The sequence below is a fragment of the Pungitius pungitius genome, chromosome 13 (assembly GCF_949316345.1).
Source record: "Pungitius pungitius chromosome 13, fPunPun2.1, whole genome shotgun sequence".
Taxonomy (NCBI): Eukaryota; Metazoa; Chordata; class Actinopteri; order Perciformes; family Gasterosteidae; genus Pungitius; species Pungitius pungitius.
This window is the reverse complement of record NC_084912.1, coordinates 18,210,447-18,233,220: the sequence shown is the minus strand read 5'-3', so window position 1 is coordinate 18,233,220 and position 22,774 is coordinate 18,210,447. Positions and strand designations below refer to the sequence as shown.

General features: G+C 45.6%; 1 protein-coding gene across 1 annotated transcript in view; it reads right to left on the bottom strand.

The window, feature by feature from the left end:
• The window catches only part of cdh31 (cadherin 31), a 50,116-nt gene extending 27,342 nt beyond the window's left edge, over positions 1-22,774 (bottom strand). Inside the window, exons 1-8 of the mRNA XM_062566553.1 lie at positions 22,597-22,774; positions 21,731-21,845; positions 21,046-21,134; positions 19,729-19,920; positions 18,431-18,571; positions 18,023-18,178; positions 14,651-14,795; positions 14,079-14,251 (exon numbers count right to left, since the gene is read on the bottom strand). Coding sequence (XP_062422537.1) covers positions 14,079-14,251; positions 14,651-14,795; positions 18,023-18,178; positions 18,431-18,571; positions 19,729-19,920; positions 21,046-21,134; positions 21,731-21,845; positions 22,597-22,644 — 1,059 coding nt within the window. The 5' untranslated portion in view covers positions 22,645-22,774. The remainder of the gene's footprint in view (positions 1-14,078; positions 14,252-14,650; positions 14,796-18,022; positions 18,179-18,430; positions 18,572-19,728; positions 19,921-21,045; positions 21,135-21,730; positions 21,846-22,596) is intronic.

Genomic DNA, 22,774 nt, shown 5'->3' with positions numbered 1-22,774 from the left:
TTCTGCATCCAAATCCCCATCTGTACTCCTTTACTAGGTCTAATACAACATGAACAGCCTGTACATTCAGGTGAAACTATAAGACAATTATAGAAAATAACAAAGTCTAAGTAATAATGTCCTTCATTGCCCATGAGATTCTTCCATCTCAAGCAGGAGACACAACTTGTTTATGGGTCTCTCCAAGGTGTTGGTCTTCGTTTCTGCATGTGATTCTCAACTGTTTTGATTTTCACATCTTGACTTTCTGAAGACTGGGCTTGAGACTCAAACGTCTTCCTTGTTCTGCACAGAGTTCGAAGCAGCTCCTTCAACCTCAACATCCAGGGGACCGCCTTCTTCAGACTGTGCCAGTCGGAGTAGTGGTGAGTCAGCTTGAATGGAGGGTCTGTGCTTGAATCGATGGTCTTGATGATGTTCACGCTGGCCGTACGCTTCACCTCAGCGTCGTCTTCACTTATCTCTCTTGAGAACTCTGATAAGACCGGCCAGTGAGACTCACTCTTGGCTAGGAATTCAGGACCTTCAATCCAGCTCCGACACTTCAGGAAGTGCTCTGCCTTCATTCCTCTTGAAGCGTGGTCAGCGGAGTTAGAAGCCATGTTGACATTCTTCCACTGTGCTGGCCTTGTGTTCTCTCTGATTATCGACACTCTGTTTGCCACGAAGGTTTTAAAACGAGCACCGTCGTTGTCGATGTATCGAAGAACGGTGGTGCTATCTGTCCATAGCACGGACTCTTTGAGGTCCATCCAAAGCTCTCACTTCATGAGTTTATCCATTTTCACCGCAACGGTAGCCGCGGTGAGCTCAAGGCGTGGGACTGTAACTGGTTTAAGTGGCGTCACTCTGGATTTTCCGAGAATAAATGAGCAATGGACTCGACCATGGCTGTTCTGGATGCGGAGGTAAGTGACGACGCCGTAGCCCTTCTCGCTAGCGTCGGAAAAATGGTGCAGTTGTGCTGACGTTACTGGCCCGAATCCCTCAGGCTTGACACACCTCCTGACAGAAAAGCTGGCGAACAGCCAAGCGAACCACCTGTTCGCCACATCTTTTGGAATCTCTTTGTCCCAGGTAAGCTTAATTCGACAGACACTCTGGACAAGGGTTTTCGCGAGAAGAATGAACGGCGACAGGAATCCAAGGGGGTCATATATTGAGCTTACGACCGAGAGGATTCCCCGTCTTGTTATGGGCATGTTCTTCACGTGGATCCAGAACTTGAAGGAATCTGATTCTATGCACCAGTCCACTCCATGGCAGGGTTCGAAATGACTTAGGACTCTTGGGGGGTCCCCTAAAATGTAACTATAAAAAATACTGAAGACTACCTTGCTACACTATATACTATATACTGCAGGCAAAATTATATTGACATATTTTGAAGGTGGAATAATGGCGTAGGTGGCACAGCCTGGGCTTGACTTGGACCCGAACAGGTGGACCACCATCTTGTACTTGTGCAGAGGCTGGCTCAGATCCCCCTGTGGCCACCAAAGGAATCGTAGAAGATCGGAGTCCTCTCCGGGGACTCTTACTTGATGGTACATCGCTTCAAAGTGCGATGTTCATGAGTGCGATGTGTTTGTGTCAAAACCTCGTCAGGACTCCAACCAGACTATTAGTTAGGTCTGGACCCTGCAACAGTTTATCGTTCAGTAACTTCCCTTGAAACAAAGCGGCACAATCGAAAACAACCCGCAGCTTTCCCTTTTGTGGATGGGCCACGCCGTGATGGGGAATGTACCATACTCTGCCGTCGTTGCGGTTGCGCTCGTCTTCAGGAACTTCCACTGCGTAGCCTTTGTTCAGCAGGTCCGACATGAAGGTCTTGTAGTCGTCATGAAAGCTGGAGTTTTTGGCGAGTTTCCTTTTCAGGTTTGATGCTCGATGCTCAGCAACACATTTGTTGCTTGGCATCACCACATTTTTGTTTCTGAGAGGCATCCTAATGCTGTAGTGCCCATTGACTTTCTTGATTGTCTCAGTCACAGACATCATGAACTGAACGTCTTCTCGCGATATTTCCGACTTCTCTTCACAGGCTTGTTCCGGAAAGTCGTGATTGTATTGCTGCAGTAGCATGCTGTCCACACCGCTGACTGAGATTCTGTTGACTGAAGCCCTTTGACTGTAGTGGCTTGAATTGTGGTAATCGTCGCCTTTCTTGAGAGGACCATTAACTACCCAACCGAGGGTCGTCTTCACCGCATAAGGCCCATTGTCTTTGCTTTGATTATCTTCCGCGGCTTCGTCGCAGAGTGAGCATTCATTCCGATTAGCATCTCAACACCCGCATCGATCTGTGGTAGCTGCACTTCTTTCTGCAGATACGGCCATCTTTCCAAGTCCTTTTCAAGAGGAACATTGTCCTTCGTTACAGGTATGTCTGTTTGGGTATAAACATCTGGCAGGCTTATGTACTTGTTCTCTGTCAGACCGCACACTTCTAAATCTACAATTTTGTAATCATAGCGTAATCATAATTGACATTCCGCCCCTTGAATATGGTAGTATTTATAAACTTGGACGGGCGAGCCCGGACTTCAAGGCATATGAAGGAAGTGCGTATGATTGGCGCATTGCGCTGTTCAAAATCAGCACTCTTTGCTTCCGCCTTCCGGTGTAACTGAGATGCCTTCCAGTGTAACTGAGATTCTCTCACACTGTATATTGAGATTCTTTCACATTGTATAGTGAGATGCTCTCATATTGTATAGTGAAATGCTCTCACGTTGTATAGATAGATGCTCTCACGCACACTAGTGAGATGGCATGAGTGTCTCAATAGTGTGTGTGAGAGTGTCTCAGTAGTTAAGTCCTAAACGGTCCCTCATACAAGTCCGTCCTCGCTGTCTTAGGTATTGAGAAAGGGCCAAGGAGTGGATAAACTCTACCAAAGGATGAGAACATCTCCTGAGAACATTGCATCCATCAAAATGGGCATGGACAAAACCTTCATCAACTGAAGACTCTGGATCACAAGCAAGTAGCCAACCGTGGCTGAGGTTTTTCAGCAGTACCCCCACTTTGTGGACATGCCCTACTTGGTAAGGAATCAGCATATTGGATTGTAGATGCACATCTAAAGCTTAGACAACAACCGTAAACACCCTTTCATTGCTTTTAAGGATACATTCATCTGTGTTTCAAGATGGTTGTTTCTGTTTTCATATCATTGCTGTATTATCTGCTACTTTCCAGCCGTATACGGAGTGTTAGTGCCATTTTCCATGTTGTAATTTAGGTTTACATTGAGATTATTTTGATTCATGTTTAATGATGATTTATCACATCAAACAAACACCAGTCTCAGATTAAAAGTTATGAACACTCATCCTAGTTATACTATCGTATGTATAACCGCTACGGAAAAGTGGATCAAAGCGGAGCATTTCACAGAAGTCTGGCCGAGAACAGGCTGCTGTCTGCGGCGTGAGATGAGGCTGACCGCCCGGTGCTGGGGGCATCAGGTGGTCCCGTTAACTACACCTCACATCTCCGACATCCTCCATGGAATTTTTTACGATGGTTAAATGTTGACAAACCGACTGCAGTAATTTTGCTTAAACACCTAATTTCTGACCTGAAAACGTCCTAAAATTACATTCCGTCCCTTGAATATGGTAATATTTATAGACTTGGACGGGCGAGCCCAGACTTCAAGGCATATGAAGGAAGGCGTATTAGAGTGTGTAGTCGGTGGACCCAAAAGCACGCACACAACAGCACTATGTCCAGCCAATACTTTTATTTTGCGCTGTGCCAAGGAGGTGAACAAAAACAGGAAGCAGATCTTTCAAAAGGTAAAACAAAGTGCTCCTCAGGCTCAACAGGGGTCGGGAGGGCAACTCCACCGACTTCTTGTAGTCCGAGATGGGGCATGGTTCTGGTGTGGAAGCCCGAGGTCCGACACCACAATCTAGAGTCTCGTACCGCCGTGTACTCCGTGGTACTACGTGGCTCTGCAGGACCCCATGCGTTTTTGGGGTGATCACTGCAATGAGCCACAGCTGAGCTCTCAAGAGAGGGGCGGGGCTGAAGGTGGGGCACAGAGGTGGAAACTATATGGAAAAAACAGACAGAGCAAAAAACGTCTCTCGGTTACGTACGTAACCTTCGTTCCCTGAAGGGAACGAGACGCTGCGTAAAGACGCTGCGGGAACGCCCCTGCGTGATCGCGTCATAAGGCACGTGTGAAATCTAACCAATGGCAAGCTGGTACGTCATAGCGGGGACGCCGGACCAGGGCGCTATAAAGGGACCCGAAGGGCAGGACCATTCATCTCTGAAAGGCCAAATTGAGTGCCACGGGCAGGCCGGGAGTATGGCAGAACGCTTTACGCAGCCCTCGTTCCCTTCAGGGAACGAAGGTTACATACGTAACCGAGAGACGTTCCCTATCAGGGAACTCGAGCTGCGTAAAGACGCTGTGGGAACATTTATACCCACTCACCATACGAGCAGGTGACCGTGGTGTGAAGTTTTTCAAAAACGCACACTCGACGAGAGCACCTGTGCTCAAGGCGAGGGTAAGGTCCCCGACAGGAGGGCTTCTGCAGCCGCCATACCCCAAGTAGAATGGGCCCGGACAGCCAAGATGCGGGCTGACCGGCCGATTCATAAGCAAGTGTCATGGCAATAACCATTCACTTGCTGCGGCTCTGTTATACGCCTGGTCCGACGTCAGGCCCTCTCTCTCAACGGAGGACCAGGTGCCACAAAGGAAGAGAGATGCCCCAAAGACAGACGGGAAGACCTGTTGAAACATAGCAGGACCTCCAGTACTGAAACCCCCGGGCAGTTAACTGGGTCCGCAGTTGTTTCTACAGCAGGTGGCACCATCTACCGGCATATGGCCTCCTAGTGGCGGGGCTCTGGAGTAGGAGGTGGTCTCTACGACCTCAGTCGAGAGACCGGACCTTAAAGGGCGGGCCCCCTCAAGGGCCACGCCCATAGCTTCCAAAGCTCCGGGCGGGGGTGAACTATGGACCCCGACGCCTGAGACAGCAGGTCCGACCTGATGCGAGAAGCGATATTAGGTCCGCAAACCATACTCGGGCCGGCCAGAACGGGGCTACTAACAGTAGGCTGACTCCGTCCTGACGGACCCTATCCAGAACCCCTGGGAGCAGAGCAACCGGGGGGAAAGCGTACAAGCGCATGCTTTTTGGCCATGCCTGTCCCAAAGCATCCAAGCCGAGAGGGGCGGGGTGCGTGAGGGAGAACCACCGAGGACAATGAGTTGTCTCTGCAGAGGCAAATAGGTCCACATCGGCGCGGCCGAAGTGACCCCAAAGGAACTCCACCGCCTCTGGGTGGAGTCTCCAGTCCCCAGGCCTCGGCCCCTGCCTCGACAGGGTGTCTGCCCCTTGGTTCAAGACGCCTGGGATAAAAGCCGCTCTTAGCGAGCGGTGTTCCCCCACGGACCACAGGAGGATCTGGCGGGCTAGCTTGTTCAGCGGCCGAGAGCGCAGACCTCCCTGATGGTTGATATAAGAAACCACTGATGTGTTGTCTGTCCGGACAAGCACATGTTGGTCCGTCAGGGCTGGGCGGAAGTGTTTCAGCGCCTGAAAAACCGCCAGCATTTCCAGCTGGTTTATGTGCCAGGACCGGATATGATGCTGCCACAGCCCCGAGGCTGAGTGACCACTCATGATCGCACCCCAGCCCGTGAGGGAAGCGTCTGTCGCGAGGATGACCTGGCGACAGATCGCCCCTAAAACGGGCCCTTGGCCTAGAAACCCAGGGTGCCTCCATATGACCAAGGCCCTGAGGCAGCGCCGAGTGACCTTGATCGGGCGGTGCTGGTTCCCGCTTGGGGAGAATCCCTTGGTTTTGAGCCACCACTGCAACGGTCTAAAGTGTAACAGGCCGCGGGGGATCACATTAGATGCCGCTGCCAGGAGACCTAACAGTCTCTGAAACTGTTTCACAGTGAGTGGCTGGCCTAGCCTAGGCTGCTGAACAGCAGAGAGGATCGAAACTACCCGAGCGGGAGACAGGTGTGCCTGCATCGTGGTCGAATCCCAAATTACACCCAGGAAAGTGGTCCTACGTGCTGGGGACAGCACGCTTTTCCTGGTGTTGAGTCTCAGCCCCAGACGGTTGATATGAGCGAGCACAACATCACGGTGTTGGGCCGCCAGGCGCTCAGAGGGCGCTAAAATCAACCAGTCGTCCAAGTAGTTCAAAGTACGGATGCCCTGGAGACGCAATGGCGCCAGAGCTGCATCCACGCATTTTGTGAACGTACGGGGCGAGAGGGCTAGGCCAAAAGGAAGGACCTTGTATTGGTAAGCTTTATCCCCAAAAGCGAACCTCGGGAACTTCCTGTGTCGAGGGAGGATGGGAATATGAAAGTAAGCGTCCTGGAGATCCACCGTGTCGTCGGACCTGATTTGTGCCGCGATCTGTTTGAGAGTAAGCATTTTTCGCAACAGCGCGGTTCAAACGGCGGAGATCCAGAATCGGACGCAACGCACCATCCTTCTTTGGAACGATGAAGTACCGGCTATAGTAGCCTGACTCTCTGTCTGGGGGGAGAACCCGTTCTACGGCTCCCTTCTGCAGCAGGGTCTGTACTTCTTGTTCCAACACCAGAGCCTGCTGGGGGTCTACCACCGTGGGTAGTACGCCCCGAAATCGAGGCGGCCGCCATCTAAATTGGATGGCGTAGCCGACATTGATTGTGTGCAGGACCCATTGAGATACGTTGGGGAGGGCTCGCCACTCACCCAAAAAAATTCTCAGGGGCTCCGGCCCCTCGGGGCCGGTCTCTGGAAGTTCCGGGTCTACAGACACCGCGCCCTGTAACAGTGTACTGGCAGGGAAGCGCTGATGTAGTAGAGCCGGCACCCTCCTTAGAGGGGGCGAGCGGCCCTCGGGCTCACGCTCGCTGGACCCGGTCGTGCCCCGAAGCGGCGGCGGGAACAACGGACCGACTCCCGGACCCTTACGGTGTCAGGGCCTATTGGACGAAGTCCTCTCCGCGGCGGCGGTCCTCAGACCAGTCCGGCCGCGAGAGAACCTCGTCCGAGCGTGCCGTGCTGCGGCCCGGCCATGACGGGGGGGTGCGCGCAGCGCAACGCTCTCCTGCTGCACCAGGTGGTGAGAGCTCGTCGACGGCCGGGGCAATGCTGTATGCGGCAATGCTGTATGCGGGTTGTACACGCGAGCAGACACTGGCCTACTCCAGGACGCCGACACCTCAGTGTGGACGTCTGGGAAGAATGGCAGGCACCGGCGTGGAGGAACTCTGCGGGAAGGTAAAAACCGCTTCTGCAGTCTACCTGGAGCAGACGGCTGCTGCTCACCCGCCGGCCAGCTGATAATCTGTCAGCTGCTCGGGTGAGGACCTCCAGCAATTCTTTTGCGGCAGTGGGGGAATGAGTCGCCTCGGCGTCAGCCTCTGCTGCCTCTACGCTCACCACGTCCAGCTCCTCGGAGCCGGAAAAACGTGAGAGCGGCGTCTCGTCCGGGGTGGAGGAAGCCGCGGAGCGTGCCTCCGCCTCCGGAAACGAGCGCCTGGATCCCATGGTGAAGGGCCAGGAAAAGGCGTCAGCCGTCCCGGAATCCTCCGTAAGATCCATTTGTGATCCCCAGGAAGGCAACCGGGGCTCGGGGAGCACGCCTCGTCGAGCCGTCCTCATTGAAGAGAGCTCGACGAGAGACGCGAGATTGCCACGGCAAATGCTCACAGTCTGCACAGCTAGCCCCCTCAAGGGCTAGCTGGGCGTGCTCCATGCCTAAGCAGACAATGCACAGGTCGTGCGAGTCTCTGCCCGTAATAAATCGGGTGCAAGGGGGAACACACTGGACAAACCGCTCAGCCATTCATATCTAAGTGGAAAACTTCACACGCACTAGATGAAGGCACAGAGATGAATGGTCCTGTCCTTCGGGTCCCTTTATAGCGCCCTGGTCCGGCGTCCCCGCTATGACGTACCAGCTCGCCATTGGTTAGATTTCACACGTGCTTCAGGACGCGGTCACGCAGGGGCGTTCCCACAGTGTCTTTACACAGCTCGAGTTCCCTGATAGGGAACAACAGATATGCAGATCGGGTTCCTAACAGTACCCCACCCTCAATGGGAGCCTCTTGGCGAACCGCTTAGACGATCTGGGTTCTGACGATCTGGGTTCCGACGTCAGAAATCTCTAATGAGAGTGTCTCAATAGTGTGTGTGAGAGTGTCTCAGTAGTGTGTGTGAGAGTGTCTCAATAGTGTGTATGAGAGTGTCTCAATAGTGTGTGTGAGAGTGTCTCAGTAGTGTGTGTGAGAGTGTCTCAGTAGTTAAGTGCTAAACGGCCCCTCATAGACGTGCGCTGCCGCGAGAATAGATTTGGGGTCCTGACTCATGGGTATGGGAGAACGGAGAACATTGGAACAGCAGCTGACTTGAGGACGTCACCACATCAGCTAATCTTGCTTATAAGTTTTAATATGCACTCTATTCCGGCATTAGCCGGCGAAACATTCAGAGGCTACAAATGATACAGAACGCTGCTGCCAGGCTTTCAGGAATCAGGAAATGTTTATTGCCATTATATGTTAGACATACATGGAAATTGACTTGGCAGTTGGTGCATGACAAAAGACAGTTTGATAACGACAACGTAGTGCAGCAATAAGATGAAAACATTTTAAAAGTATAATTTATCCCATACAAAGAGAAGCAACCACATTACACCAGTCCTTGCTGCTCTGCACTTGCTACCTGTGAGCTTTTGAGCCCGTATGACCCAGAGGGCTGCCTGAGATCTTCAGGCGGGGCCTTATTAACTGTCCCAAGCACTCGATTGGTCACTAAAGATGATCGGGCCTTTGCGGCCAGGGCTCCTAAACTGTGGAACTCCCTTCCGTGCAGGTTGAGACAGGCAGACTCTATGTCCTCTTTTAAATCTCTTTTTAAAAACTCACTTTTACCAGCTGGCTTATTTATATATCTGACAGATGTTATCTTATTTATTATGAACTGCTTGATTGTATTTTGTAAAACTCCTGTGTGTATTGTTAAGCATTTTGTAAGTATGTTACTATTATTAAGCTTTTGTTTAATCTTTATTTAAAACTTAAAACTATATATATATATATATATATATATATATATATATATATATATATATATATACATATATATATATATAATCAGACAAATTATCTCATGGATCACATCAGAGTTGTTGTTGTTGTAGAGTTTAAAGCAGATGCAGAGGAGCAGCTGTAGCTTGTAATGCTGCTGAACTTTACTGGATTACACTGACAGGTGTATATCTAATATTTATTTTATATTGGATGGAAGAAACAAAACATTACTGAGGTGAACGTTTAATTCAGGGCTATTGTATTACATTACATTGCATTAGCTGTGGCTTCACAAAGGAGGACATTGGGTCTGATAACTGACTACTGATTACTCCTTTAAAAAGTAACTTAGTTACTTTAAAGATTACTTGGTTTTTAAAGTAACAAAGTTAGATTAAGTTACTTTATTAGTTACATTCAGCAGCTGCCGACAACACCCGTCGCCTCGACATAAAAGTGATTGTGCCAACACTCGACTTTGCCGTACTGCGGCGGGCCGGAAGCACTCCGCCGGCGGGGCGGATGTATGTGCGCTGGGACGCGTGTGCGCATATACGGACATATACGCACACGCGTCCCGCTACTATAATAATAAATTATGGAGGATTAAGTTGACTTGGCCTCCCTTCTTCAGACACAGCTGCATGTGGAAATCTTGAATCTTTCTGCCTTTGCACATCACTTCAATACCGACAGTAATCACTCTTTTAGCATAAGACTATGTTATAACATAGTTTACCATTACATTCCACTCTATTCTTTAATCACCGATAACATTCAATTTTTTGTTAGACCAAGTCTTAGGTTGTTTAGCAAGCAAACGTAAAACATCAAATATAGAAGACCAAGAATGAACACAGCAACACAACAAAATAAACAAAATGTCAAAACGAGTTCCCTCTAGTCTCCTTGGGGGGTTCCATGGGCTCTCTTTAGGTAGCTGATTACCAAATCACATATCAATACTTAGATTAAATGAAAGTGAAGCAAGCAATAACATGAGTAAAACCACAGCGACACAAACAAGCACTTTGCCACCTTTCTTTCTTGTTTATACAAATACAATATGCCAGGGCTCGTCCGTCTGATGTATGACGGGACAGAGCAGTGGTGTCCCTCCAGCACGCATGCAGTTCTCTCAGTTATTCGTCTGAGGGAGGAACGGAAAACGTAGCAGGGGCGGGAAAGCACTCGCCAACGGGTGCTCTGGCAGCTGCGTGTCCAACTGCAGGCGTCCTAGAGCGTGCGGATGACAGACGCCATGGAGCCATCGACTGCTCCTTCCGACGCGCTCTGTGCTAAGGAATAGGAACCCGGCCCAGGAGTATGGGAGAGCCGCTCTTCGCGGTTTCTCTGTAAAGCGATTGGCTGACGCAGTCAGTGAGATAGCGTCTATCACTCCCTCCAGGAAACACACGAAACCACGAATCGTACTGATGGATTTATTCCACTTGTCTACGTTGGCATCCACCCTCGAACTAAAAACACATGTCGACCGAACGTATTGAACAGATATAACAAGACCTTAAACAAAATGTACCTCACTGGCTGCACACATCCAAGAGGGAATGAGAAGACTTTATTTCAGGAACTACTACTACTACGAGAGCTACCTTAAAATGATTTTACCGTTACTTAAGACTTCGGCCGTTTCTCAATATGCGTTCTTGTGTGGACTTTTGTTCTCGTGGACTCGTGAAACGTCATCAGTCGCAGCCCGAGTACTGTTCCAATTCTCAAGTCCGCATCTGGCCGAGAACGGTCATAATACCCGGATGTGGCTCGCCCCGCCCATTTTACCGGGCATGCATCGAAGCAGGCTCGTCTGTTCTTGTGAGAGACATATATCCCAGAATGCATTTCACCTCAGCAACAGGCAACAACGACAGAGGAAAATAAACACAACTTTATGTCGAAGTTTATAAATACTACTTTTTTAAAGTAACGTAATGTAATTTTCTGACTGAATAGTAAAATGTTTAAGTCAAAAACTAAAATAAAAACGTATTAGCAAGACCAGCTGACGTGGTGACGTCATCAAGTCAGCTGCTGTTCCAACTGCGGAAATGACCGTTCTCCGTTCTCCCGAACCTGCGAGTCAGGACTCCCTAGTCTATTCTCGCGGGAACGCGAGTCCGTTCTCGCCGTCTTAGGTATTGAGAAACGGCCTTCACAAACTTCTTGGCTCTGTGACACTAAAACATGTCCCCCCCGAAACTAACCACGTAAACATAGTTCCTACCCCACAAACAAAACAAATATTCCTGACCACAAACCACACAACAAATAAATAAGTGCATCAAGATGTGATGGGTAGAGTTTGGCCACACCACCTTAATTGGCGATTTCTAACAGGTGTGACCAGGTGCCCTTTAAATGTAAGTTTTTGCCCCAGTAGAGTTAGAGGGGGGCTTGTTGTAGGGCTCCCACGGCATTGGTGCAGCACTCGCCATGTGCAGATGGGTGCCTGTTTAGAGCGAAATTTACAGGTATGTCGGATTTTTGAAGCAGTGGTTTTCTTATCGTTTCATGTTTTAATGATGCTCTTTTAGCAGTGTGTCAATGTTTATTGGATTTATTTACCTTTGTCGCTTGTAACGGGAACAGAAGTGATGTTCGGGTGTTGCAGCGCCGAGCCCTAGTCACTGCTGTTTTTATATACAATAATATAAAAATGCAATCATTAAAAAAACGACACTATCATGTATTTCAAAGTGAAATAAGTTCTTAATTGAATAATGTTTTGACAATTATGATCATGGTTACTATTATTATTACCAGTTTAAGTAGGAGGAAGAAAAGAATGAAAAACATTTTATTTGATGAGTACTTGATTATTTATTTATTAATGAAAATGTTGAGGGTCCATATGAGACAATATCAGCCAGAAAAAAGGAAACCATATCAAAAGAAGCACTTTTTTAAAGGAAACATAATTTTGCTTCATTAGTCATCAGCAAAATGCACACGTTACCACGCTTTCTAAATTGGATTGCTAACAGTGTTATGGGACGGTCCCATAACACTGTTAGCAATCCCAAAATCGCAAATTACAAATTTGCCTCAGAGGGCTTTACAGTCCACATGCAACATCCTCTGTCCCGAAACCCTCACATCGGCACAGGAAAGAAATTATTAGAAAAATGGTCAACTAAAACCTGACAGATCTGCTTAAAGTCTTGACACTTGCTTCTATGTTGGATTAAAGATTGGAGCCTCATTGACATCCAGCAGAATCACCACCACTGGTGACTGTGGCAGTGGGCAGTGGAGTAGCAAAAGGAACCTCATTCTCCACTGCAACCGATGCCTCATACTAGGAAGAAAGGACAGAGTTAAAAGCAGAACTGCAAAGATGGTCAACTAAAACAAGCCCAAAACATGACAGATCTGATTTTGACTAGTCCCGGTTTCTGAGCCAAGACTGTACCTCATCTCACTTGGGGCCATGTTGAGTGAATTGTAAATCTATAAACCTCAGCTTGTTTTTCCATTTGCCAGAGATAACTGTGTCTGATTTCATGTTGAAAATAACAATTCGAGCTTGATCTTACATGACTTTCTGTTTGCGTGCAGTGTCTGGGTCAGAAGCAGTGTACTGCACGACATCACTGCCCGCCACGAGGTCCTCACGCGTTGACACTTTCTTCTCTATTGGATTAAAGATTGGAGCCTCATTGACGTCCAGCACAGTCACCACCACTGTGGCTGTAGCAGTGGGCAGTGGAGTAGCAAAAATAACCTCATTCTCCACTGCAACCAAAAGAGTGTGCTTGGTGCTTCTCTCAAAGTCAAGAGGCTGGATGAAAGGAAAAGCACAGAACGATTCATCAGGCAAATAATTCACACACTGTGCTCTCAGATTCCATCACCTTGGCATCTAATAAACTGATATATTGTTGCTGAAAATGATTTATAATGTTAAAATTGCAGCTTATTTGAGAATTTTTGGTTCATTTCCTAACCTTGGCAGTAGAAATGATTCCTTGTTGTTTGTTACTTTCTGTTGTTTTCACAGTAAAAAGTCCTCCAGGATCACCACCGACAATTGTGAACCTGGCATTCCAGGCGGGGGAAAAAGGCTCATCTCCATCCGTGACTGACAATGTAATGACATGAGCGTCGATTTTATTTTCTTCAACAGATGCCTCATACTAGGAAGAAAGGACAGAGTTAAAAACAGAACTGCAAAGATGGTCAACTAAAACAAGCCCAAAACATGACAGATCTGCTTTGACTAGTCCCGGTTTCTGAACCAAGACTGTACCTCATCTCACTTGGGGCCATGTTGAGTGAATTGTAAATCTATAAACCGCCAGTCCGAATCATGTTGTACTTACTGAAGGCTGAGTAAAGACCGGAGCATTGTCGTTGCTATCAGTGACCGTGAGGATGACTTTTGTATCCCCAGTCGACCCTTCTCCCTTCATGTCTGCTGCTTGAACCACCACAGTGTACTTTGGGTATTTCTGTCAGAAGAGACACAATGACATAAACATTTTTATGTCCTTTTACAAATTCCGTTGGAGCACAATCTATTAAAGGCAAAGTAGCTAAATGATAGTCCTTTCAGCTCTGGCTCGTGTGATGGCTTTACAAACATGAAATCACCCGGCATTGACTGCACCATTGGGAAAATGTTCCAATAACAAGGCGTACAGTTTCTTCAGCATGTTTACTGCTGCTTATTATTTGTTTTTTTCCCGCCTACGATAGCCAATGTGATTTAGTACCAATCAAGTAATTTCTTCGGCAGATCCGTGCATTTCCTGATTTGCATCATTTAATCTTTCCAACCGTACCCGTCCAGCATTCGGCTATATAGCCTGACAGTTCCAATGATCAGCCATGTGAGAGCTCAATCAGTAGGTTCAATCTAACACATTTACTATTGAACTATTTACAACGTAAACAAACCATGTTCTCAGTGGGCACCAGAGACAACATGAAAGACAGTCAGGAGACAGACTATTAGAAGGCAAACCTCTCGGTTGAGCCCGCGAGCGTTGACTCTGATGACTCCAGTGATCGGGTTGACGACAAACAGATGGTCTGAAGGCAAAGTTGGATCCTGGCTCAAAATACGATAGCGGACATTGGAGTTGTCATTATTTGGCGCGTCAAGATCTGTGGCCACAACCTGAATCACCTCGAAACCTGGAGGTCAGAAGTCATGTCAGAATTAAGTACATTGCATTCATAAGGGGGCTCGGGCAAGGCTTTCAAAATTCTGACTACAACTATTATGAAATAGAGACGGAACAATTATTGTGCAGATTTCTGTAAGAGTCTGAGTATTTCTTCAGCTATAGGATGCTTAGAGCTGAGGAAAGTTAAAGTATATAATTGTCATTCCTAGCAGACACAATATTTTGTGGGTTCACAGGTCACATAAGAAAAAGTCCCTTTTGTTAATGGAAACACCACTGTAATATTTAAGTGTTGTAGCCGGTTCTGGATTCAAGTCTCAAACATGAAAGCTGGGTAAAACACTAGTTTAAATCTGGTCTTGTAAGGACAAGAAAAAAAACACAACATTAACAGACATCTTCGTACCAATTTGTGAGGCCTCAGCAACTTCTCCCAGGAAGGTGTTTTGAGCAAAAAATGGTTTGTTGTCATTCTGGTCAATTATATTCACAATAATGTCCATAGGTGCTTCAGCAGTTCTTGCACCATCTGCCATAGCGTGTGCTTGAAACTGAATAGAACAAACATTTGCATTATGAAACTGTATGATGAATAATAATCCATTTAGATGCTCCATTATACGTTTCCAATGCAAAAAGGTGGCACAACAAACATGTGCCACTGATTTCCCTCCAAATTACCATACAGGTGGTGAAAAGGCACCCGAATATATTTTTTCATCAGCAAGGATTGGGGTCAGTCCCCCAGGAACTGGGGTTTCTTCTGGATGAGTTTGAGCAGACTGCCAACGTTTTTGAAGCAGAAAAGCACGCTGAGCGGCAGAAATTATAATATGCAGAGGTGTGGACTCGAGTCATGTGACTTGGACTCGAGTCAGACTCGAGTCATGAATTTGATGACTTGAGACTCGACTCGACAAAACGTACAAAGACTTGCAACTCGACTTGGACTTGAATACCGATGACTCGTGACTTGACTTGGACTCGAGCCTTTTGACTCGAGAAGACTTGCTACTTCCCATGAAAACTGGGGGATAACATTTTCACACGGCCGCGCCGCTCTGTTTATTTGCATCTGTCAAAAAAATGTGCGCCACCTGTATGCAGAGAGCGCGCGCTGCCTACACGACATCCAATCACTGCAGTCCATTTGACCGTATCAACGAGACAGCTCGTTCATGGTTACAAAAATCGGGATTTTTGAACCCGGATTCAGACTCCGATGGAAATCCTCGCCAACATTATGTCAACGTCCGTTTTAAAGTAGTGTAATGAAATGAGCTGAGTTAAAGTTATTAGTTAATCAGTTGGGCAGATGTTGCATGTGTTCACGTTATGCTCTGTTACCAGCTGTAGTTACGCGAGACAACCCGAGTTTTGGGGGGCCGTGTATGCGGAAGTGTTCGTTCGGCGTGGTGACGGCCAACAGTGACCGAAGTTGAGTTGTTTTATATAAATAAATGCAGCGGAGTTGCAAGCCAGTCATCGCCTCCTTATTTACGCTGCAGCATTGGGGTGAGCGTTACAGTACTATAACACAGTCACAGTCGATCCACCATTACCCTTCCCTTCGTAGTCTAGGTCTGTGAGGCAGCGCACTATCACCCAGGGTTCCCCGTCCCCACTATAATAAAATGACTCGAAATGACTCGAAATTAAAATGGTACGACTTGTGACTCGACTTGAGACTTGTTGGCTGTGACTTGTGACTCGACTTGGGACTTGCTTCGTCTTTGACTCGACTTGACTCGGGACTCGAGGGCAATGACTTGAGACTTGCTTGTGACTTGCCTAACAGTGACTTGATCCCACCTCTGATAATATGTGTTATTAGTTATTTGTTATTGCATTATATTAAAATATCTAATAAATTGAATGCATTTCATATCTTAAAGTCATTAAATACTCTACACATGACATCCATAATGTTTGGTTCAGCCTGGGCGAAGGATGCTAAAAAACCTAAAAAGACTAAAAATTAGTTAATGATTGTGTTTACGATGTGATCAAATGTGACGATTTTGGATGAGTTATTATTAAAGTGTATTACATATTGGACGACGAGGATATATTGCATGACATAGGGGAGAGCGGGGCATGTTGTCACACTTTTCACACTGTCTAACATTTACTGAGCACCATACAACACAATGGTATAAATGTCATACCAAATGAAAGAAGGAAGTCTTGGGCACATATGTTGTATTCATAACATTTTCATATCTTATCTGATTATAGAGTTGTATACTGTAGAATAGAGAGAGTGCACTTGAGACAACTTGCCCCATCGGGGGGGTATGTTGTCACAATAGATTATCTAAAAATGAGCACAACTACTTAACTGTGAATATAGATTTTTTTTATTTTATTTTATTTTATTTCAAACCAGAACTAGAAACATAAACTATTGTCCCTGGAGAATCTGGAAAAACAATTATTCAAATCCAAACAATGCACCACTTAACTTTGCTGGAGATAACTTGATTAACCTAACCTCTGAACAAAATAGATTCCCTATATCTGACTAATCAGACTCATCTTCAGAGTCACAATTCTGGCACACATAAATTGCCTGGCCGGAGGTACAATCAGCACATGCCCAATTGTTGCATTTAACACATTTCACCCAGGTCTCCTTTGGACGACTGTTAGAAAATGGCTCAACACAGATGAGGCAGAAGCACTCTTCGTCATCTGATGATGACTCTTGGTTTTTTCTTTTTTTTTTATCTGCCTTGTTCTTTGTAGGTCCAGATTTTGACTGCCCCTGTTGCTTCCCTTTCTTTTGGAACTGCTTTTTGAGAGAGTGATCCTTATTCTTTTCTATTTCTAGTTGCTGCTTCACTGGCGTGTCAGTAAGAATTGCTGATTTGCGTTGTTTTCTTCCTTTGCTGGCTTAGGGTTAGGTTCCTTTGCTCCTTACTACCTTCCTTCAAAAACATTATAGCAATTACAAATAAATTAGCCTAATATCACATTTTTTTGAGAATGTTCAATGTGTTTATTTGTACAGGGGCAAATTGTCACATGTGACGACTTGCCCCAAAGTCAGTGAGACAACTTGCCCCAAACTGACATGTGTGTTAATGTTGGCTACATCTCAAGGTTAGCTTAACATACTACTTTAGCTAAGGTATCAAAAGACTCGAAAATGTCTCCTCTATTTTGTGCAAAATCATTATTTTTAACATTCATATATAACAATGTTGTATTGCATAAAATGTAAAGTGCAATTTTTTTACTTTTAAGCAGAAAAATAAGAAAATTGTGCTAACCTCAGATTAGAGTGACCTTGACCACATGTGAACTAGAAGTTGACTATAGAAGAAGAAGTCACACAAAGTGGCTATTTGATTTTTGAGATAGCCCCTCTAGTGTTGGAGTTATGACGAGTGTGACAACTTACCCGTGAGACAACATGCCCCGCTCTCCCCTACATGCCAAAAACTACACAAAGGGATTAGTGTTGCCAACTTCCTCACTAGTCTGGTGACTTTCCAAACCCAAGCGTCCATTACAATTAAGCCAATTTAGTGGTGATGTAATTTAGCGACAGCAAATAGCGACTTTCCTTGCTGAGGAGTTGGCAACACTGGAGGGGAGAGACAAGCAGAATTTCTGGAAATCTTTACTTTGAGGTTGGAGTAGACTGCGGTACATGTGTCGACGTTGATGAAGATACTAACATAATACATTCAGAAGGAAAAGGAGTACAAAGTGTGTGCATATGCCTCCTTGCCTGATGTAGACAAGTCAACTAACATAAGAGGGTGCTTACAATGTAAGCTGCTGGCACTTCTCTATCCAGTGGTTGTGTGATATACAGATTACCAGTGACTCTGTCCATGGCAAAAAGGCCAATAGGATCCTCACTAGCTCCTGGACCAGTGATGCTGTAGAAGATTTTCTTTATTTTATCTTCACTAGAACGGATCTGGAAGAAACACACCAGAGTCATACTATGCTCACTGACCATTACATTAGTGACAGTATTGCCAAACAGTTTAACATTTTAAGAAAAGCAGGTAATTAACTAATCAAGTTAATTAAATATTTATACTATAGAGAGTGGAGAGATGCAGACCATATGTAAAATGTACTGTAAATAGGAAACAAAAAACCGAGGTAAACAATTAATCAGAACAGAGTTTAGTGTCGAATCCAAAGGGGTTTAGGTTCCTCTTACTTGAGCTACTTTTAAGGGGTAGGGTCCTCTGTCATTCTCTGAAACGCTTAATGGAGGAATAACCCAGTCTCTCTTCCTCCTCCTCAGACCTTCAACAGACTTGGGAAAATGCAAAACGGGCACTTGATGATCGGTTGCATTCTGGAAGAAAAAAAAAAGGACATTTGTAGCCCGTTAGTGAGATCGACCCTAGACATTGATGGGTTTTTGATAAGGTGGAGAACTACAACATGAACACATCAACTCTAAGACGAGGACCTGCTGCCTTTAACCCTTTGAGGGAGTTTGCGTCTAGGACGTGTGAGTGTGCATATCCGGGTACGAGTGAATGGTTGAAACCCTGTAGTTTTCTACAGTTAACATTACAGTTCTAAACGGTACCATCGACTTCTTCAAATGTGTTCCGGTCTGCAATTTGGAGCACACATCGCTTTCATCCTTTGTGGCTCAGCATGCATTACATGATTATTTTAAGAATGTAGGAAGGAGAGGTGAGTCGGCAGGGCGGTACATTAATGAACCAACACACATTAATAGCAAAAACACAACGAGCAGCTCATGATACCGCTGCGACGTTAACGGTAGCTCGCATCCGCCCGCAGTTAACTGTTTAATGCCTTAAGCTTCACACTTTTGAAGAGGAATAATATCTGACCGAGCTTGTGACGGTTTTATAGATTACTTTCTCTGCTGCAGGAGAACCTTTTCTTCATAAATTAAATGAAATAAGATTAACTTCTCTATCTGCATTTCATTAAGTTTTTCGGGTTACAAGACTTTTATACAGCAGGTTGCTAGGCATCAGGAGCAGCAGAGAAAAAGCTAATGAGCAAGCAGGAAGCCCCCCGTAGGCCAGACTGTCATTTCAGGGACCGCTTGGTTAAGTCTAAGCGGTTGTTGGAGGAACCAGCCCATGTGGACCGGCTGGGTCCTCATGAGGATGCAGGTGACGAAATGAGACAGAGCAGCGCAGTGCTAGATGGATCGCTGACAGGATGCTGGAGAGAATGTGCAAAGAAGCATAAACCAATAGATTGGAGTAAAACATACATTTGGCCAATTGTAACCACACTCCTAATGTTTGTACCACAGCATTGCCACGAAAGAGACAGATGCTAACAGAATGAATCCAGTAAGCCTGGGCCATTCATACACAGCCACAGAGGGGCAGTGTTCCATAGGAAAAACTGGTCTCTGCATGAGCCTTTTCACTGGCAAAGCTGCCTCTCATAATGTCAATAGTTCCAGAGCCTTGATAAAACACCAATTTGGTGCATGTGGCACATGCCGTTGTGTACCTCTGTGGTGTGGTGGTGCGGATGGTTGTGGTGTTTGCGTTCTCCATGGTGACGCTCAACTGTATGGTGGTGTTTCCCGTGGCGATGCCCATGGTGCACTACCCGGACAGGAACACTTATTCTGTGACCTTGTGAGTCCCAGGAATGGATAGTGAATTCCCGATGGCGATGAATATCAGTCGGCCTTTTCACCTAGAGGGGGCAGCAGGGGAGAAATGCCCATCAGCAAAGGTCATCAGCTGCTAATAGATTTGAGTTAAAGCATCTCCACATGACAACATCAAACCTCTGAAGAAAGTGTTGAAGATCTTAAACAGCATCTGTGCTGCATTTCAGGAGGACCCAAAGAACAAACGTAGGAGTCACTTGTCTACAAGTTATTTGATCATACTTTACCTAAATCAAGTCAAAGCATTTAGTTATTGCTTGGAACCAGCTGAACGGTAGCAGAGAATATGCATTTTCAGATAATCACAAAACATTGGACGGATTTTAGAAGCAAGGTGAGAGTAATTAAACCGCCTCTTAAGAAACCTACTCCTTCTTCAGAGGTGTTGGCTAACTACAGACATATCTCTAATCTTCCCATCCTCGCTAAGAGAAATCTGTCACAAATCAATTATTACACACCGAGCTCCTCTCTCACACTCACACTCTCACTCTCTCCTTCCACAATCCTCCATGTTTTATTAATGTACATCACTAATTCAGCTTCTTCCCGGGAGTTCTTTGTGCTTTCTCGCCTAGCAGGTCTCCGTGGATCATAGTTTCGTGCGGACGCTGGTTCTGACTCCTGGCATGGCTCTGCTGACACCTGCTGCTGCCATCATCATTACTTTAAATATGATTCATATTACTGTCATCATAGACCAACATCTTTCTGCTCTCCCTCCCCACAGAAGCCTCTGTGGATGGTAGTTCGACCTGATGGTGGTTGTCCCTGCAGTGGTCCTGCCGTACACTTGTTCTGCTACTTGCAACTATTTGTATAATTTCTGTTAGAGGAATTGAATGTATTGTACATCTTTTACATTGTTGATTCTGTACACATGACATCCATTGCAGTCTGTCCATCCCGGGAGAGGGATCCCTCCTCTGACGTTCTCACTAAGGTTTCTTCCCTTTTTTCCCCATCGAAGGGTTTTTTCATTTTTTTTCCTGTGCTGATGTGAGGGTTTCGTGACAGAGGATGTTGTACAAACTGTAAAGCCCTCTGAGGCAAATTTGTAATTTGTGATGTTGGGCTATAAAAAATAAAATGAATTGAATTGAATTGAAAAGTTAGACACTGTACAGTTGAGGCTCTTGATGTCTGACCTTCAACATGCCGTCTGCCTGCACTGTGAAATGGCTGTCATCGCTGTGGAAAGGAAAGGCTCTGCGGTCCGTGCAGTCAGAGAAGCCCACTGCAATTTGAAAGAGGAAATGATTAACATTACAAATGCAGAACATTTTGAGAAAACTTAGAAACTTACAACAATTCAAATGCACTGATAAGTATATCAACTAAACTTAATTATTCAGCTGCTTTTACAAAGAGGGATGCACAGATACCTAGCTGATACTGTCTTAATCCGCTGGATCAATTACATTGAATTTTGTGTTTGCACATTTTAATTAAAGTGTTGCTGCATTCAAATAGTTGAAGTATAGCCATGTAGTACGATGTAGTGCTCCTTTTTGTGATTGTTGGATAAAACAAAGCCTGTAAAACTGGCTTGTATACATTGTTTGGGCCTGCAGGTAAGTGCATTACAGGAGTTGCGGAGTGAGTGCAACCCGAGACCTCAGGTTTTTTGGGAATGAGAACTATGCAAGCAGCTAATCTTTCGAAGAAGAGCTCAAGAAATAAGTCTGTCACTTTAATTTTGTCTGCCTTCATAGCTCAAATGAACTTTTGTGTTCCTGAAAGTGATCCATATTTCATAATACTGAACATTGGAAATTAGTGTCATTCCCTCCAGGTCAGCATTGCAATTGAGAGTGATTAGATTGAACCTACCTTTTCCTAGTCTCGTGCCCGTCCTCAGGTGCTTCCTGACCACCTGGTAAATCAACATATCCGACTGGAATCCAGCTACACATGTTGGCTTCTCAGTTGGCACTAAAGCGGAGGCCTAAAAGAGGAAAACAGCCTTATTTAATCATAACGAGGATGTATGGAAACGTCCTATGAGAAGGCTACAGAGTAACCTTTTCAGCCTGGATGTGATACCTGAATGCAAAACAGAGATGTATTAGCAAATTTACATTTGAAAGCTTGAATCAGTATATTTGGCAGTCTGAAGTAAAAAGGCAGTTTATTTTCAAACCTGTTCTAGGATCGAAACCCCTATGAACTCATCCATAGAAAGATAACATCCGAAAAAGCAACGATTTGCCCAAATGATCAGCAAAATTGTTAAAGGAAATGTGAACAAAAAAGAAATGTCTTTGTAAGCAATCCCATCTAAAGATGACTTTTCTACCATCGAAACACATTAGATTGGAATTCATTCTGCCAACATCATAAGCATAAAGCATTTGTAAGACTGAATTACCTGATCGGTATCATTACTTATGCCGTTCGTAATTCATGAGCGTTATCAACAGGCCCAACACCTGAACTCTGCAGAGCATTGGCAAGTGCAGTTTTTGGCAAGTGGTTACTACTACAAATTCACATTACTGAAATAAAACACAAAAAACTGCTCAATGCCGAACCGCAGAATGTATAGTCAGAAATAGTTTTTTAATAACCCCTCGTGTTGAACGAGATGTACACAAGAAAGGAAAGTAAGTTTCTTTCATTCTCTAAATCACACAAAAGAACAACAGAAACAGTTGGAAGAGGTGTGTTATTCATAAAAAAACGTTAGGAAATCTCACTTGAAAAAGGACGATTAAAATGCCCGATATCGCAACCCAGGCGGTCATCGTCTGTCTGCAAGTCCTCCTTCTGTAGTGCACGTAATTGAAGTAGAAAAATAGTAAATTTGACTTTACTTTTGAATAGATATTCTTCGTCCCCTCCTCCTATAGTAGATACAGATACGAACTGGCTTCA